At 34.9% G+C, this 18,696-nt stretch overlaps 1 protein-coding gene across 2 annotated transcripts; it reads right to left on the minus strand.

Moving 5' to 3' along the window:
• Window positions 1-467: 467 nt before the first annotated feature.
• On the minus strand, window positions 468-18,689 carry Cnot7 (CCR4-NOT transcription complex subunit 7). 2 transcript variants are annotated; one of them, XM_020181991.2, is made up of 7 exons: window positions 18,485-18,689; window positions 16,861-17,071; window positions 14,934-15,127; window positions 9,117-9,278; window positions 6,240-6,384; window positions 3,626-3,736; window positions 468-2,059 (listed from the first exon to the last, which is right to left on the minus strand). In XM_020181991.2, the coding sequence occupies exons 2-7, from the start codon at window positions 16,975-16,977 to the stop codon at window positions 1,931-1,933; spliced, it is 858 nt and encodes a 285-aa protein (XP_020037580.1). In that variant the 5' UTR covers window positions 16,978-17,071; window positions 18,485-18,689; the 3' UTR covers window positions 468-1,930. The 2 variants fall into 2 exon arrangements, with proteins under 2 accessions (XP_020037580.1, XP_020037581.1); XM_020181992.2 differs by having other exon boundaries at window positions 1,924-2,059; window positions 3,586-3,736.
• Between the last annotated feature and the right edge of the window lie 7 nt (window positions 18,690-18,696).

Here is an 18,696-nt window from a genome sequence, read left to right on the forward strand (position 1 = left end):
CCAAATGTCTTTACTTTGTCAGTCTTAGAATAAATGCACTCATGGAAAGAATTTTTCTTCCCTTTTTGTGGTGCTGGAGAACGAACCCAGGGCCTTGTATATGCTAGGCAAATGCTCTACATACAACTGAGCTACGTTCCTGTTACTTGGGTTTTTTTGAGACAGTATACCCCTGTGTAGCCTAGGCAGGCTCTGAACTCAAGATTCTACTGCCTGTATCTCCCAAGTACTGGAATTACAAGAAAAACTAATTATTAATTACCTAGTTGAGGTACTCTTAAAGAGAAAGAATAAGCCATCACTGTTAAAATGCAGAAGATACAGAATGATTTTTCAATTAAAAGACTAATAACCACCTACCATTAATGAAGTTACTAAGTTCCATTCAGTTGGGCAAATATAATGGAACAAGTACTTAACATCCTCCTAAATAAGTATTTCTAAAACAAAATCACCAGCCAGCAACATTTAAGAAAACATTTCGGAAGCCTTTATTTACAAAAGCTTTAAAAACAAATACCCTCTGTTTTGCAAATAATGTTCTATTTAAAAAGGACCACCCAGTTATAGCATTGTATTATCATGAAGAAAGAATGTACAAGAGAAACTAATGTTGCTAACATTTGGAGATTTGCTAATATAACTGATTGAAGTGTAGATAACACACATTATAACTTGTAGTCCATCACTCAAGGTAGAGTTAATGATAACCAAAAAGTCTTCCCACACATGCTCTGGTCTGGTCACATATTCTGCATGGCTAAATATTTCACAGTTTCTTTTGTCAATATATATAAAATAGATTGCAAAGATATACACAAAAAAATAAACAAGCATTACACTCCTCAGGTAATTTTATTAGCTATATATATATATGTGTATATATATTTTGTTATTTTGCACCAAATCGCTCCATTATTTATCTTTGTAGCTATGAAAGCACAATTTTTGACTTTTATTTTGATATAAGATATACCTAAAGACTTGTTATCTTTGGACTTTAATGAAACTGATTTGTGTAATCAACAAATCAAAAGCATTGTAAGTATGGCTATAAAAATAAAAAAAGGGTAAGCAATGATGGAATAAAAAGCAGATAAAGGGAAGTGTGCTATCATAAAATAACTGTAGCTTCAACATCTTGAATAGAAATTTTCTGTTAGATACTAAATATCCAATCAGAGGGCTTTTTCCTGAAGGGTGTAAAGCTGGTTTGAAAGTTCTTCAGTCACAAAGCAGCCTACACATGCCAATTAGAATGACAGACATGAGATGTGCTTGGAAGATTAAACACTACAGACAGAACAGTAGTTACTAAGCTCCTCAGTAGTTCCTTGTCTTTTGTTGATGTTACTAGTTTTGATGAATCAACAGTTTGCACAATACAAGTGCTATATTCTGTAGGTCAAAAACAAGCAAATACTGTATAAAATTGGCAGATGGTCATTTTTCCAGCTAAGAGCAAGAAAAACCACAATTTCTGATAAAACAGAGGACTGGAATCACTCTCTAAAGTGCAAAATTGATGGTCCACAATCTCAAATACCTAAAACTCCAGCAGAATGAAGGGAGAGACATGAAACAGGGAAATAAATTATAGTCAATACTAGTTAATTTAGGAAAGGGAAAAACAAAACCAAGCTCAAGTAGGCAAAGTTTATCAAATTATTCAGTATGATGTGGCTTTCCTCACTGTCACACACGCTTGCTAACAAGTATATTAAATTAAGGCCAAATTTAACCTGAATGTACGTCTACTTATTAAGATCTGAGATAGGAAAGGTACTTAGTACTGAAAGGCAGAAAATAAAATGGGCTATAAAAGAGAGAAAAGGTATTGTCTATAGTTCAAGGGACAGTCTCAATCAGAGATAAAACCTATATACAAGCATGTGTATAGGTCAAATAAAAATAAAAGGACTATTTCATGTCATGACTGCTTGTTGGCTTCCTCTTCATATGCATTCCCTGTGCCATTCTGTACATAGGATGAACCAGAACCAAGGCCATACAAATGACCACAATATTTGGCATCATCAATATGATCTTCAAAGAACATCTAAAAAGGAATTTTGAAGAAAAAAAAAAGATAATTTTAACCAAAAGGTATCACTTGTAATTTATATTTCAGCAATGTAAGTAATGACTGTTCACTAGCTGTGACAACTCTTTTCTATGGTATTCCTTTGAAGCCATATACTGATATTTAACATTAAGACTGATGTCTTCACAAGTACAGAGCTCAAAGGAACAACAAAAAAAATGCACATCTTTCTCGTTAATATTTACATCACTTTTATGAGAGTTTGTAAGCATGGAAAAATGGCAGACACTTTCAGTCCATTAATTTCAATACTAAACAGAATGAAAACAGCCAATGATGATGGGGGAAGAAGGCTTTTAAACTGCCTTGAATCTATGAGCAAGGCTGAAGTGACTAGAAATAATCAAACCCTAAACATGTTATAGACAATAACATCTGAACATTCACATTAGGTTATTGCCCTTGAAGAAGCCAAGAAAAAAAACAAAGGTATCAAATTAGTGCCAGAAATCCACCATTAATTAAACCACTAAAGCATTTTTAAAATGCAAATCTGAAAAAATCCAAAAGGTTGTTTTAACTATATAATGAAGCCCTGGAAAGGAGTACAAAACAAAGTATCTACTTGTCATGAATGGACAATCCAAATCACTTGAGTCAAAACAGATTTAATGCTTGCTTTTACATATCTACAAAAAAACTTCAGTTGCTTGTCTTAGTCAACTCTAAAACTTAAGAGTACACACTCAAAAGAATTCCACAGCAAATAGTTCACAAAAAGGAAAGGTGTTTTTTTTTTTTTTTTTGTGGGCAAACCCCTCCAATTTTGTTTTTGCACACCAGATTTCTTTTATGGTTATCTATAAGGTATACTGTGCATCTTACTTAATTCATAACCTAAGAGTGGACTTGGGTTCACTAAGTTTCATTCTTCCATAACTAACAATTTTATACTTGAGGTATATAACCTCTGCTTTTTGTCACTTAAGGAGGGACTTCCCAATATGGGTTTTGATTCAGCTATTACTTCAGATTTATTTCATCCTTTGAGAATTCAAAACCCCTTCTAAGACTTAATTCAGTAAAAAGCATGAGTCCTACTCTGTAAAATCTTCAAAGCAATGAAGAATGGCATGAGCAAATAAAATTTTTACTTTAGTTTAAAGTCTAAGAGAAAGGCATGTTAGGGAAAACTAACACAAATTCCCAGACTTGGCAGATGTACCACTGATGAAGTCTAAGAAAGGTCTCTGGAATTCTTCTACTAGAAACATGTTTGATGTTAGATAAAAGTTACCAGCCTCTGGTTTGTTTTCTCACCTGAGAAATAATAATGGTTGGATCTACATGATTTCTAAGGTAGTTTAAATTTTTAATTTTACAAAGAACTTATTCTTCCATCTCCTTCTGAATTATATTTCAAAATTTATTCTTGAATACTTTCACTCAAGTGTGACTTACATAGTACCTCCAATTACATCTTCATTTAGTAGGTTCTTATTGCCCCAAACTTTTCCCATCAGATTTTTAATGTTCTCTACCTAACAACCAACTGAGAAAAATGCACTGATGTCTTCATACTTCTCTCATTTTGAAAAAGGCCATTCCTGTAAGCAATGAATCAGATCCTGCCTGATGTTGTGGTCCTATCCGTTCCAGCTCTAACTGTTCAGCAACTTCCTGTAATCCACCCTAGAAGAAATAAAAATTGCTTGTCAAAGGAAGAAACACTTCAGTGCCTGAACCCACAAATCACAAAATTGGCCACTGACCAAAATATGAATGAAGTTTAATATGTAAAGGTTAACCTTATGAGGACTGGAGCTGGGGAGAGAGAATATGAATTACCAGTTTATTTGCTGAATGTGGGAGAAGTCTATATATAGAAGTCTATATATTTTCCCATAAGTCTATAGGAAAATAAGATCCTAATTGGGAAAATTTATCTTCATATGTTTTAAGTCATGGGACAGGCAAATAAACCTTCCTAAAGCTGTGGAGGAAGCAGATTTTATTCAAGGTAACAGTTATCAAATATACTCACCACATATCAATCCATCAATCATCAGAGAACTCAACAGATAGTATAGACAGTTTCTTTTAAATTTTCTTAAATTCCCACCATCTACCACTAAATCATTCCATCTGAATAATTTTGTCATTATGAGTAATCAAATTAGGAATTCACTACATGCCTAACCACAGTTTTATAAGTTAAGAAGAAAAAGTATGTTGTAAGAATATGACTTCTTAGAATGATCTGCCATACTCTGCTTAAGTTAGTATTGCTAGGACTAAAAAGGAAAAATAATGACAATGAAAGAAAGGAAGAAAAAGAATAAGAGGAGAAAAAATATGGAGAAATGGGGGACAAACTCCAACAACAAAGTAAAGCCAATACAATTCTTTAAACTGAAAGCCTCTATTAGCAAACCAGCCCTTCATCACATCACTGCTTGATACAATGTTTTGCACAGCAGTTGCTTCTGTGCTAAAAACAGCATGAGGATTAGGTATCATTAGCAGCTGCTGAGAACAAGGGAGAACAGAATGGAATGTATGGGTGATTACAGGTCAAAAAGCACCCTTGTTGCTAACCTGAACTTTCAACATAACAGCTCAGACAGGACATAATCAGAGTATCTTATATTCTTATACATTTCCCCAAATTTGGGCACTTTGTTCCTAAAAACTATCATTGTACAGACTTGTCAATTAAAAAAAAAAAAAGCTTCCAAAGCCATATTGAAACAGAAGGATTGGATTCTTAGTATGCCATACATTCTCAGGGTAAGCTGAGTTCATACTGCAAGTTCACTTGTTGGAAATCTCCTCAAATTACACAGACTTCCATTATTGTCAGCAGCCACAATCATAAAATAATCTTTCTGAAAAAATTCCCTAGTTACACACTGGCCATATCCTGTATTAAGCACAAACAAACTTTATGTTCCTCTTACACTTTTCAGTTCATTTGTTAAAAACAAAGTTTCCTTACTCAATTCCTATATTGTTTCTCTCTACTTAAAAGCAAAATTTTAAGGAGAAAGAAAAAGTTAAAAGTCCTGACCATTTCTAAAAGTATACCTTTTGTTCTTTTCTAAAACTCGATGAGGAGAAAATTTGACTAACCTTGGTTTCACTAAAGAAAGGATAAAAGAGTATAAAGCAACCACATAGCCTAGATATGCTTGTTTCTTTATAGCTTAAGTACAAACACCAACTAATCAATAAACAAATAAACAAACCCACTGCATTCCCAGGAGTCTATGCCAACACAGGTGACTTGTTCTCAAACAGAAGGAGCAATATTCCTTAACAAAAAATGTCTCCTTTTTAAAGAGTTCATGTTTAGAAGTAAGACGATTGCATACCTGTAAAGCCATGTCAGAATGTAAGCTACTGTAGGGCCTACATTTACAACAGCACTTATTCCTAACAAAATTCACATTTTATTTTTTTTTTGGTGGGGGGGTAGTTTTAGTTATGTAATTTAATTCTAGGAACGTTATCTTGAACTGAGAAGGAAAATAAAATCCCTAACCAAGATAAGCTGAAGGAAAAAACTATCACACTATTGTATTAATCTGCCCATTGTGGGCCAACTTGAATTTTATCTTAGACACATTATATGCACGTTGGGAGCGTAAGATCTTACACTATTTCTATGCACAGATGAGCCCCACTAGCACTAAAATTTCTGTTTTAGTTCATGATTTTTAAATATAGCAAGCAATAACAAAAATCTGACCCTTAGCTGGACTTTTGTTAAAAACTTATTTTACCTGGCCAGGCACAGTGGCTCATACCTGTAATCCCAGCTACCCAGGAGGCTTGAAGTAGGAGAATGCCAGTCCATGCTGGCCAAGGCAAAAATGAGAGATCATATTCTAAAATTACTTAAGCAAAAGGGCTGGAGGTATGGCTCAAGTGGTATAGTGCCTACTTAGCAAGCACAAAGCCCTGTGTTTAAAAAATCCTCAAACAAAACAGAAAACATTCTGACAAGATATACTGAAGCTGAAAAGAAACTACCTAAAAATTACTATTTGTGCAAGAAAAATAATCAAATAATATGACTGTATTTACTATAACATTTAAAAATATGCTTAAAACAATATTCTTGCCGAGGACTTTGTCAGTTATTTGATCTGAATAGTGTGCTGAATGCAGGTAATGTCACCTGAAGCCTTACTTTGAGATTTTTGCAGCTCTTCATGAGGTACTTCACATCATAAATGACAGGAAAAAACAGTCGAAGGATCTCAAAGAAGTCAAGTTCTTCTTCAGGCAAGTTAGAGTTGGTCAGGATTTTGATTAAATAGCCAAAGTCATAACCACTGCAAAATGATAAAAGAATAAAGAAGAAACATCAATACCAAAGACATGAAAAAAACAAAATGCCTTTCTGATACAAATTTTAAATGGCAAAAAAGAATAAAAGAAAACAAAGTTCATACAAGAGTGGAGAAACCAGTCATATTTACAGTTGTAAATACCATCATTTTATAGACAATGCTAAAACTTGTCATTTGATCCTTCAGAGACCCAAATACACAGGATCTGAACTGCCATATGATTAGGTAGGGAAAATCAAGAAGAGTATAAAACTACTGACTGATGTCTTGAAAAAAATTAAATAAATACGGAATAGAGAAATAAAGATGAATGGAAAGCTGACCAAAAATGTTAAAAACCTACCAATTCTCTTGCAAAATAATGCACATCATGCCACTTTTTACACATTTCCAAAGTCCAAAGAGTAATTCCCTACAAAATTTTTGCACTTCTCCTAAGTGATTTCCTTTGTAAGTGCATTCTTTTCCCTTACAATTCTGTTCTATCTCTGTCTGACTCTCCAAGTTGCATTACTAGTGGGAAGCTTGCACATGAAAGAATGAATGTACTAAAAGCTGAGAACTACTATCCTGGATAGTAAAATGTAAGCTCTCAAATAAGATCTCCTATCCTTTTGATTGGCCATTTTCCCACAGCTTTCTACCTACCTTTATCCTATAGCAGTCATATATTTCTTAACTACCTTTCTTTCTGCTAAGCTGGCAGCAAGCCTTCCCTGAAGAGCTCAGCTCTCAGAGCTTTCTTATGAAGCACAAGCGGTTTTCTTGTACTACCCCTTAAAGTACATGGATTGTTTTCTCTATTGGTTTAAAGGACAGGAATCACATTTTTAAATTATTTTTTCTCTTGCACATAACTGGGACTCAAATATTTCATTAAATGCTACTTAACCTATCTTTTGGAGGGGAAACAAAATAAATTCTATTTCATGTTCACAATTTTACTTCTAATTTGAAAAAGGGGAGAGCATTATCATTGAAGATCTTTAAGGAATACCAAGTATTAGCTTTAAAGACCAGGAACTTAAACTTATGATAGTTGGAAAGGAATTACAGTTGGCCCACAATTATAGTTGCTGACTATCTAAAACAAGCCAAAATATGGCTTTTGCTTGCTCCTAGAGTTTAGGAAAGAAAATATTTTTAATCATATTTAGTGGAATAATTCTTATCATGGTAAATATTTACATACAACATAGTCTAACCTAGATTCTAAACTCCAAGAAAACATAACCTAAGAAAAACTCAAAAAATATCCCTTAAATTAACAGACTCAAAGTCTTGATTACTGACATACAAGTTCAAGCAGAACAGAATAGAGAAAAGATAGGTGAGAATTCGAACAGTCAGTACCTCCAACTCAAAATTTAACTGCTTAGTACTACATGAAAGTTTACAAAGGGAATAGTCCTTCACTGTAATCGTTACACAGAGCAAATAGTGAAAACTCTAATGAATGCAGGAGATACATACTTAAAATAAATGTGTGGAGGGGAGCAAGTATAATAGCATTAACACTTGTGTAACACAATGCTTCTTAAAAATTTAACAAAAGGCCAAAAAATATATATATTTCCAAGGTCCCTTTCAGACCCCAGATTGCCAATTTAGTTTGCTTACACAGGAAAAACTTTCTCACAACTGGAAGTCTATTTTTACAAAAGAGAACTAATTTCCTTTCTAGAAATTCTCTCAAATGGTCTAGTTTTATTTTATAATAAAAAATTAAAAACCAGTACTTAGCATTTACTGTGTGTAAAACACTTTACTAGATGCTTTAAGCATGTTGTTATTGATCACTAAAACAAGTCTGTAAGATGTTTCTTCTACACGAAGCCTTATCACCTACTTAAAAACTACTCCAAAGTGCCCACATATCCATCCACAGCACTCTGACATTTCATTTTTCTTAAAAGCAGTTATTACTAGCAGAGAAACAATATGAATTAGTTCATTTAAAAAATAAGCTGTCTAGCCTCACCAGAATGTAAACTCCATTGAAGACAAGGCCTTTACTGTTTTGTTTTTAATTCTTAAAAATCCTATCAGAGTGATTGACATATGGAAGATTTTGTTGATTAACTGAATGATTGGTGGCACTGCAGGTTGAATTCCAGGCTTCATGTTTGCTAGGCAGGCATGTTACCACTTGTGCCACACCCCAGCCCTTTTTGCTTTAGTTATTTTTTGGTATAGGGTTTTGCATTTTTGAGAAGTTGGCTTGGACTGTGATTTTATTTATGCTTCCAGTGTAGCTGGGATGATAGGTATGGCACCTATTGGATGAGATGGGGTCTTGCAGACTTTTTGCTTGTGCTGGCCTTGAACCATGATCCTCCTGATCATTGCTTCATGCATGAGCCACTACACCCAGCCTCAAAAAAGAATTTTTCTAAATGGTCTCCTTTCTATGAACATAAACACGTTAAAGCACCACAGGTGACACAGATCCTCAATGGCACTGTTGGATATCAACCAGCTTATACTCTTTCCACTGAGCAATACTGCCTCACACAGGCTAAAAGAGATCCCATGTTAATAAGCTAACTTTAAAGTAGACCAGCACAAGCCTTATAAGAGGATAGGAAGACAGCTACATGACAGTAAATTCTTTCTAGAACTAAGCCTGAAATTGGTGATATAGTGACCAAAGCCAAGTGTGAGGGAGGTGTAAGATGAAAACACAAATGCCGTTTTCAATGTAATCTTTTTACCTATGAAATGATAACCATTTGACCCCTTCACAGAGGACTACTCCAGATGTCATAAGAAGCTCTGCAAAGTACTGGGTCTCAATTCCTTCCTCTTCGTGTTTTTTAAACTGGATACCAGACGTTGTTAGTAGCTCTATAGAGTCCTGAGCATACATGTCTTCCCTGGCAGGAGAAAGAAAAACAATATTCAAAAATGCCATTACTTCAGTTTTTCCCCCACTTATACCTACAACTACAGTGCTAGAAACAAGACAGAGATTGTTTTGGGTCCAACTGTTCCAAGGCTTTACATCTTTGCAAGAAAAATGCAACTCAAATATAAGGATCATTACTTCAGAAAAAGTGTTTAAAAAGTAAATAATCATTCATAACAGTCCAAAGGTAAGATTTTAGCCTTCAATCCCACAGTACATAAATTCTACATATTACATAAATTTAATTGGGCTTGAAAAAGGGGTTTTCTACTCACCAAATGCTACCATTGCAAAGTGATAAGGTATGTTCTTTTCAGGAGCTCTCAGTCTCAAGCAGCCATTTTAATGCTGCTAGATGGAGCTGCAGCCATAGCTATGAGGGACTACGCCTATCTTTCACACACTCAGCAGAACCAGGAAAGAGACAACAACTGGAAAACATCTTGTATGGCTGAATTAAACTACATTCAATCTTAAAGAAAAAGGAGATGCCTCCTCTTACAAATGATGAGTCTTTCAAATGGCTCCAATAAGCTGTGAACTGTTTAAAATACTGTTACAAGCTCAACAGTTTCTTTTTCCAACAATCCTAGTCCTAGAAGACGGTCTTCCAAAATCAAGCCAGGAAATCTAAATATAAACCAGCCCTTCAAGGTTTCACTTAAGCCAGAGAGCCACCTCTAATTTCTAAGCATAAATACAGTGGTATCCAAAATATTAAAATACTAAGTTAAAAAGTTATAAAAATGCTGATATATATTATTGAGAATCAATAAATAGGTACTTTGTGGATTTATCATTTAATTTTTTTATTTACTTTGTAACTTTTAAGAATATTGATTTCCACCTTTAGAAAAAGAAATTTCTAGGAATGAGGCATGGCTCAAGTGGTAAAGTGGTTGACTGTCAAGCACAAGGTCTTGAGTTCAATCTCTGGTACTGAGAAAAAAAAATCTATTATAAGCTTCAATAAACTAATCAAACCACAAGAAATATTTTACTTGAGTCAAAATGTTTTTTGTTTTTTTATTATGGTTTATTCTCTGGAAATCAATGTCTATAAATAGCAAAACTAATTACTAAAACATTTAAAAACAGTAACTACAACAATCAAAATTTCTCCTGGAAATCCTTTAGGAAAGACAATAAATTCAAGTTTTTTTTTTCTCCCCATTAAACAATAGATATTTGCTTTGCTATACTAAAAAATATGTACCTTAACCAATGAGAGTATCACTCAAGTCCCAGTGCTCACTGAGGCATGCTTCAACAACTATAACCAACCAAAGGTTCAAGTTATTCTTGGCCATATGCTAAATTTACTTTTATTTTAGCTTTTTGCAACTTTTTATCTCCATATTAAATAATACATCAATGCAATACAATAGTGAATACTGTACTGTTTAAATCGGTATCTCCCAAACTTGCCCAATGATAATAATCACCCAGAGAACTTACCAAAAGTATGGATTCCTAGGTCCCACTGAAGTCCAAGACCTACTGAGTCACCATGCCCAGGTTAGGAGATCTGGATGAGCACCTTGGGCATTTTTACTCAAGTTTGGTACACAAAAGATATGTGTATAATTACTTCTCTTTTTTCTCTGCTACAGTACACATAGCTGAATTCAGCTCAATCTATGTACTCTTATCTAAATTTTGTGGATAACTTCCTGTGGTTATAAGTCAATTCTTCAAATCAACAAACTATCCTTTTCTGGTGGTAACCATTTCAAGTTTTTAAACCTTTTCATTCTGCCCTCCCCACCTTCTTTCCTCAATGGAAGGAAAAACTATTAAGGTATAATAACCTTAAAAGAATAATTAAAATATTGTTTAGTCAAATTATAAGAATTGCTACAGGTGCTGGTGTTGACTTTTTAATGAGATCTTTTGTTCAAAACAATTGTGACAACTTATAAGATCTCTTCTAACACTAAAGATTAATCGAGTACTATTCTCTCTCTAGAGATGACTCACTTTCACTCTATTGAGTGTATTCCTTTTCTATTAAACTTTGCTATCACTTGCACTATGAAAAAAATCTGGAAAAGTCATGAAAAACAAAAAACAATGATTTGTATGCTTGAAAAACATGAGCCATCAGCATGTTATCAAAGAAATCAAATAAAAAAACAATATTCTCACAAGTCAAAATGGCAAACATCCAAATATGCTAATATTTGCTATTTAGATGGGTGCAATGGGAAAGGAGTCTTCATCAACTTGTAAGTGAATATAATTTTCCAGAAAACACTATCAATCCCATTTTTCTTTTTCTCAGTAATACATTCATGCATGTATATAAAGCACATCAAGAATCTTGAAAATGCCATTCTTTGAATTACTGAAGCTTAAAAATATTTTTATCTTTGAATGGAGATCTCTACTTCCAATAATTTCCCCTACTGGCTGAACAGATACAGATGCTCCTTGACTAACAATGAAATTATGACCTGATAAAACTCATCATGAGTTGAAAAGAACACAAGGTGAAAATGCATCTAATCCACCCAACTTTCATCACAGCATAGTGGCACAATACACTGTAAAATACTGTTTGTTTACACCCATAATCCTGTGGCTAACTGGGAGACACTGTTGGCTGCTACCACCCCAAATTTCAAGAATATCTGTTGCTAGCCAGGGAAAAGATCAAAATTCAAAGTCTAGTTCCTACTGAATGCATATTGCTTTTGTACAGTCAAAAACTGTTAGTTGAACAAACTAATAAAAACTGTTACCTGAACTATATAGTACATATAACAGTATATGTAACATATAATACAGTATCTTAAGACTGATATAAAGATATATCAAGAATGTCATTATTTTAAGAACAAGGAAACAAGAAAATTCAAAGCACACACTCTAAATATGCAACATTAGCAAATGGTTAGTTATATCATGGTATACTGAAAAAGATCTATTTTGACTCTTGTCAAATAATTAAAAGATCTGTTAGTAACACGATCACAGTATAAAAATGATACTTTTTTTTTTTTTTTTTTAGCAGTACTGGGGTTTGAACTCATCTTTGTGCTTGCTAGGCAGGCACTCTATTGCTTGAGTCATACCTTGAGCTCTTTTGATTCTAGTTATTTTGGAGTTGGGGGTCTCTCCTTTATTCCTGAGCTGGCCTGAACAGCAACCCTCCTATTTATACTTCCCACTGAAGCTGGGATGACAGGTGGAAGCAGGAATACCCAGCTTTTTCTGTTAAGTCAGGGTTTCCTAAATTTTTTGCCCAAGTTGGCCCAGAATTGTGATCTTCCCAATCACAGCTTACTGCATAGCTTGAATGACAGGCCCACACCATTGAGCCCAGCTATTGGTTGAAATGGGGTCTTGTGAACTTTTGGCAAGGGCTGCAGTTCTCCTGATCTCTGCCTCCTTAGTTAGGATTAGAGGCATGAGCCACTGTTGCCCACCAAAAAGTATATATTCTTAATGTAAATAAAAGATATACTAGTAGAGTTACAAAACAACTCGGAGGAAATATTAGCAAACTATGATGACAGTTTTATTTTTCTGTATTTTCTGAATTTTGTACAAGTACGCTACTTTCATAAACTGAAAAAACTAGACAAAAATTGCCAGTATGTTTTACATATCACAATCTCAGATTGTTGGTCTTATTTCATGTCTAAAATCCATAGGCTTTGATGTTAAAGTCCAGTCCTTATGCTGATGAATCCAAATTGGTCATCTGAATAGTGTTTAACTCACCAATAATCCTTAATACCCAAATAGATAGTAAGAAGGAAAAAAGAACTCTAGAATAATATTGTTTTTAGTCTACATATCACAGTAGCGGCTATACTCAGTTTATTTCAGACCACTGAATTCAACTCTAATTTAGAATATTATAGCAGCTACTGTGCTCCCTATTTGAAACTCTACATACTAATGTTAGTAAATCAACAGAATCAAACTTTCCCTAGCTTTAAAATAAGCACAAAAAAGGTTTTTGCTTCCAAGCCCACAATAGGTATAGTAATTACAAATATTAAGAAAAGTGAATAGAAAGTAAAATCCTTTCTATGTAGAAAACTTAATTTGCTCACAAATCTATTTCGCTTTAATTTAGCTTTAGACACTACAAATCAGACCTTCAAGATTCAGAGAAAATTATCACTTATAACTGAAACTACTGACTAGTGTCATTTGGATCTCAGATGCTTTTTAGCTATATGCTATTTTGAAACATTTGTTCATAGCCTAATGAAATACACATTTTAACTGCAAATAGCTTTCCATATCACCCAAGTCTTTAGAGCTATGTCTGAAAATAAGGATTTGCAGTTACTTCCTTGGTGCTAATGGTAAAATTTGAAAGAACACTGGAAAATCTAAATACTGAATTCTTAGGAGCAACCCTGACTTGGACCATTGTGGAAACTGAATACACAAAGTTTACAAACATAGAAAGCAGACAAAAGAAAACACTAAGGTATAATGACCATGACCAACTTTTCTCCACAATATGCCTAAGCGCCTAGCACACTGATCAACACATTCATTGTAGTCATTCAATTAAAAAAAAAGTAAATTTTCTTTCTTCTTCAATATATCCAAGATGCTATTCATGGTTTCTCGACATTAACCCAGTACTGGTTTGTACTCCAAATGACGTTTTCTACTTACTGTATTGCACTATATCCTCCTTCTTACCCATGCCCTAACTTTACACTTAAGTCTTCTCTGTGTAAGAAAAAAATGCTGCAAGATTATACTAAGTCATTCTCACTAAATCAGAGATGTTTCTTGAAAAGAAAACTGTCAATTTCACTAAAACAGAGACACTGATGAGTCACTTCCTACCGTGTACTGAGATCCAAACAGTAACTCTTATTTAGAAAACAATGTTCTAATAACCAGTATGGAAAAAAAGAACCTGGAACAAATGAAATGGTAAAGGACTAAAGAAAAGGGTTATTATTTGAGGACGGAAGGCAATTTTCATTGTGTTTCAGAGCTGTACTATTTTTAAAAGGTTATTAGTTATGGTGGAGATGATTACTTTTTAGCCTCTATATAAGATGTAGGGTATTACATAGTAAAATGCTATTCTAATATTATTTTTATAGAGTACAAGAAAGTTGCATTAAACGCAATGCAATTATGAGCCATACAAATACACCACTAACCACTATTATCCTCTAAGTTCATCAGCCCTGTTCTAAGTCTTGTATGTTAAAAAGCACAGTAATCAATGAAGAATAAGAACAAAGAATTCTTACATTGGCTCTCAAGTCAGTCCTGCACTGTGATCTGCTGTTTCCCTGCTTTTGATTTTGTGAAAATATGTCTCCCAAAAAGCAAATAGTGATCCAAAAGCCAAAGAGGGCAAGTACTATGCTTAATTCAAGTGATAAAGCATAAACTCTAGAACTGTTGAAAGCACATTGTTAGCAGAAGCTGGATAGCACTACGGGTAAAATGAATCACGCATCCACAGTAGAGTACTGAACTCCATGCATCCTGAACGCTCTCAATGGTGGTCTCCTTGGTACAATATATCTACAGATACCAAGATTCTACTGTATCCAGGAAAATAATTCCTAAAATCAAACTAGTAAAAAAAAAAAAAGTCTGGGTTATGTATTTATTTCCCACTTACGTCAAATTAAATTTAAAATTAAACTGCCAAGTTGAAGTTCCTGGAGGGTATTCTCCTTGCTCATTCATAAATGTCAGTCCTAGCTGAATTATCTTTAACAAGTCTACATTACACCGCAATAGTTGGTACTGATAGTCAGCATTGCTCCTGAATTCTCCAATGGGTCTTGCAACCACACCTGGAAACTCGGTGTCCTGTAAAAGAGTTTTAAGATTCATTATCTACTAAATGGTCACAAACATGATCCATAAACTCCTAGAATAATTTTTGATGCAAGTCAAAAGAATTCTGTTACAGATGATATTCTAAATGTTCATTCAGTTAGTAAATATTTTTCAACTAGGAACTATAAACTTAATTATTCTTTCTTACTTTAAATATATCAATAAATTACTATGTATAAGATACACAAGATAAACACAACCAAATACTTACTCTATAACCAAGGAAGAGGAAAAAAATAATGAATTCATGTCTCCCAAGGGGTAGATGGAGCTATGCTCACAGTATTACAATACTAAACCCAAACTGCAGGAAAAACTGATTAAAAAGTAGAAAATGCACTGTGTTTTTCAAATGTTTCTGTGAAACAGTTTATCTCAACACTAATAACACTAGAAGGACTATTAGTCCCCTAATTTCTTTAGCTAACCTAGAATTCTCTCTAGAGTTGCCATCTCCAGCTTCCTGTAGAATATTATTTCTGCAATGCTGCTACTCCTATCATCTAAGAAATAAAAGATCACTCTGAATTTCTACTGCCTAGGAAAATAACCCTCCCTCCCGAAGAAAGAAAATTAACTTCAGCTCTAAATATAAATAAGTACCTTTATTAAATAGAATATTGCCTGTGTACAAATATTCACATTTTAACTAATCATCCTATCCATTCCCAAAGAAGCATATTTATTTTTATTTATCTGTATTAAAAATACTAAGAATATAATGTATCAGTTTGATATTAGAGTTCAAACTGAAACTAGCTAAGAACAAAAACTATCAAGTTAATAAGAATAAGGAGAGTGTATGTTACTGCGCTAGGGTAGATGGGGAGGGCGGATGTATAAAATGTTAACCCCTTGCTTTACAGAGCAAATAATCTAGTTGATCTAGAAAAGAAGAGTAGCTGCAAGAGATACACAAAGTACAATAGTAAAGCAGAAAAATAATTGCATAAACAGTCTAGGCAGTTTAAGTAACATGTACAAAAGCAGAGTTGCTTAGTATTATAGTGCGTTCATGGAACTCTACTGATAATTTTTTAAAACTGCAGACCAACGTTTCATGGGAGGCCTGACATTTTTCTTTAAAAAAACATATTCAGGAGGTCCATGGCTTCCAAAAGCTCATCTAGTACTATGGTGCTGCTGAGAACTCACCTGATACTCATTTAATAATTTTCCAGAACTCAGCATCAGAAAAGTGCATTCTGTAACCATGTCTGAACAAAGCCAAAAAAAAAGTCTTGAAAAACAAAAAACCCCTTTCAAACCGTAAAAATGACTAAATCGCTCACCCTTGATAAATGAGTGACTGTTGCCTCTCTGCAGCCTTATTCTAGTCTTCTCTCATTTCAGCTAAGAGTTAATAAGATACTCATAGAGTTCCCCTAGCTTCCTGACAGCATCTGATCCACAGCAAAAGCTCTGCCTCACTAAGTCTTTACTACAACCATCTCACGCTAGCCCAAATCCTAAAGTGCTTTCAAACGCTTTTTCTCAATTGCCCCATGGCTCCCAATGCATTTTCTCTCACTGCAGTAGTATTAAACCAGACTTGTCAAATTACAGGTATGTTTCTGGCTGAATGGGATTTGCAATTTTTTTCATGATTAAATTAATCCCTAAAAGTCAACCAAAAGGTTGAAGTTAAACTTTTAAACCCCCCTTTGTAAGAAACATTTTAAAGATCTGGTCATGTGCATTACCATAGCAACATAATTATATTTTCGGATAACTTGACGAATTTTCTTCATCTCTTCATCCAGGTTACAAGCCCAAACTTCACAAATTCTTTGGCTATGATCTACAGTTGCTGCTGGCATAGTGAGGGCAAAAGAAGTCTAGATGCCAAGCATCAAAACGTTATACTTGATTGAAGATTTACTTCATAAAATACTTTATCCTTTATTTATGTACCTGTAAAATAAAAACCAAAGTAAAAACCAACTATATTATAAATCTCAATCATAGGAATTGAGAAACTGAGCTGGTAGAAAAGTTAAGAGGTTACTTATTTAAAGTCCCTGATTCATAACAAGATCAAATTTTGGCAAGTTACTTTTCTAAAGCTGCACAGCTAATTTATAAGAAAAAAAGGACTACAGCCCCAGTTTCTTGGTTACAATTTCAGTGTTACACTTTTTACAGTGTTTTTATGCATACACAAAACATACTTTTAAAACTCTAATTAAAGACTACTCCGAGTTCAATTCACTTTTTGCACAAAATTTATTAAACCATCCATTTCCAGATAAAAATGAAGCTAACAAGATCAGCTGTTACCATGACAAAGATAGTCTTTGTTTTTACTCCTCATTAATAAAACATTTAAAATTTTACTTATTATAAACTCTGCTTTACTAGAATTATTTATTCAAGCCAGACTGAAGGGAACAAAACTAAAACAATATTTTAAATAAATGCTGAGAAAAAAAAAAAAAAAACAGATGGCTACAGAAATCATGAGTGTCCATAACTGCAGGAGGGAGAAAGGCAACAGAAGTTTAAAATTTTCTAATTTTCAAAAGTCGGAGAATTTCCCATCGCTACCAAAGATAGATTTCACATCCTGGTCCATAAACACAGAATTCATGGTATATAATGATAACACAGACCAATATACTGATTCTTAGGTAGGGAAATTCCAAATGCTCCTTCAGTTTACACAAAAATGTGGAAGAAAAAAAAAAAAACAGGTTAAGGCGGAGGGTCCTGTGTCTTTCTGAACTCTTCAGGAGTCATAAATGTACCCCGAGGGGTCTAAGAACAGAAAGCAAGGGCATTCCTTGTAACTCTCCCAGCCCTGACACACACACTTGGAAAGACTAGTTTAAGACTGCTTTCCTCCACCTCTCTCTACTGCAGTCCCAGAAGCTCTCAAGAGGCACCAAAGGCCTTCTCATGACTTAGTTGGCATCTCCACAGGCTCCCAGAGAAACAAGCGGACAGCACAAAGATATTCATGTCACAGGTAAGTCTTTTCCCTGGCAGAGAGCCAGAGCGAAGGTACTGATAGCATTTGCTGGAGCCAGATTGACTCCCCAGCACTGCTACGTAAGGAGGTATCAAAGCTCAGGATCTAGGCCACCGCCCTCCACCCTCAATTTCCGTCCCACATCTAAGTCCCAGGTACAAAGCCGTTGCGTCATCTTTCCGCGCCACCCTCTTGACATAGCCCCCAGCCCGTTAACCGCCGCCAAGCTCTTTCCTCCATCAGGCACCCTCCCAACAACCGCCTCATATACCCTCTGAGGTTCATCGTTCCCGCCCCTTTTCTACTTCCCCAGCCCGCCCTTCCCCCCGCGGGTCCGCGGCAGAAGCAAGATCTACTTGTGTCTCTGAGCTCGCGCTCCTCCTCCTCCTTCTCGCCATAGAGACAGCACCCGGCGGCGGTGGCGGTGGCGGTATCCTCGGCGGCAACGGGTGCCCCATAGACTCCTCTCGCCCAGCAAGTGGGAAAGGGGAGCCGGAGCTACGCCGCACCGTGCTGCGCCGCCGCTCCTAGCACGTCCAGGCGGGGGCGCTCGATGATGACGTAACGC

The sequence above is a fragment of the Castor canadensis genome, chromosome 14 (genome assembly GCF_047511655.1).
Source record: "Castor canadensis chromosome 14, mCasCan1.hap1v2, whole genome shotgun sequence".
In the NCBI taxonomy this organism is placed as follows: Eukaryota; Metazoa; Chordata; class Mammalia; order Rodentia; family Castoridae; genus Castor; species Castor canadensis.

Bases quoted from the DNA above. Each gene is read 5' to 3' on its own strand.
- Cnot7 (XM_020181991.2), bottom strand. From the start codon at position 16,977: ATGCCAGCAGCAACTGTAGATCATAGCCAAAGAATTTGTGAAGTTTGG. The intron at 6,385-9,116 runs GTAAAAAGATTA...ATCATTTTGCAG, and splicing joins AAATGGTTATCATTTCATAG to TGGTTATGACTTTGGCTATT. The intron at 2,060-3,625 runs GTATGAAGACAT...ATTCCTTTTTAG, and splicing joins CCTTTTTCAAAATGAGAGAA to ATGTTCTTTGAAGATCATAT.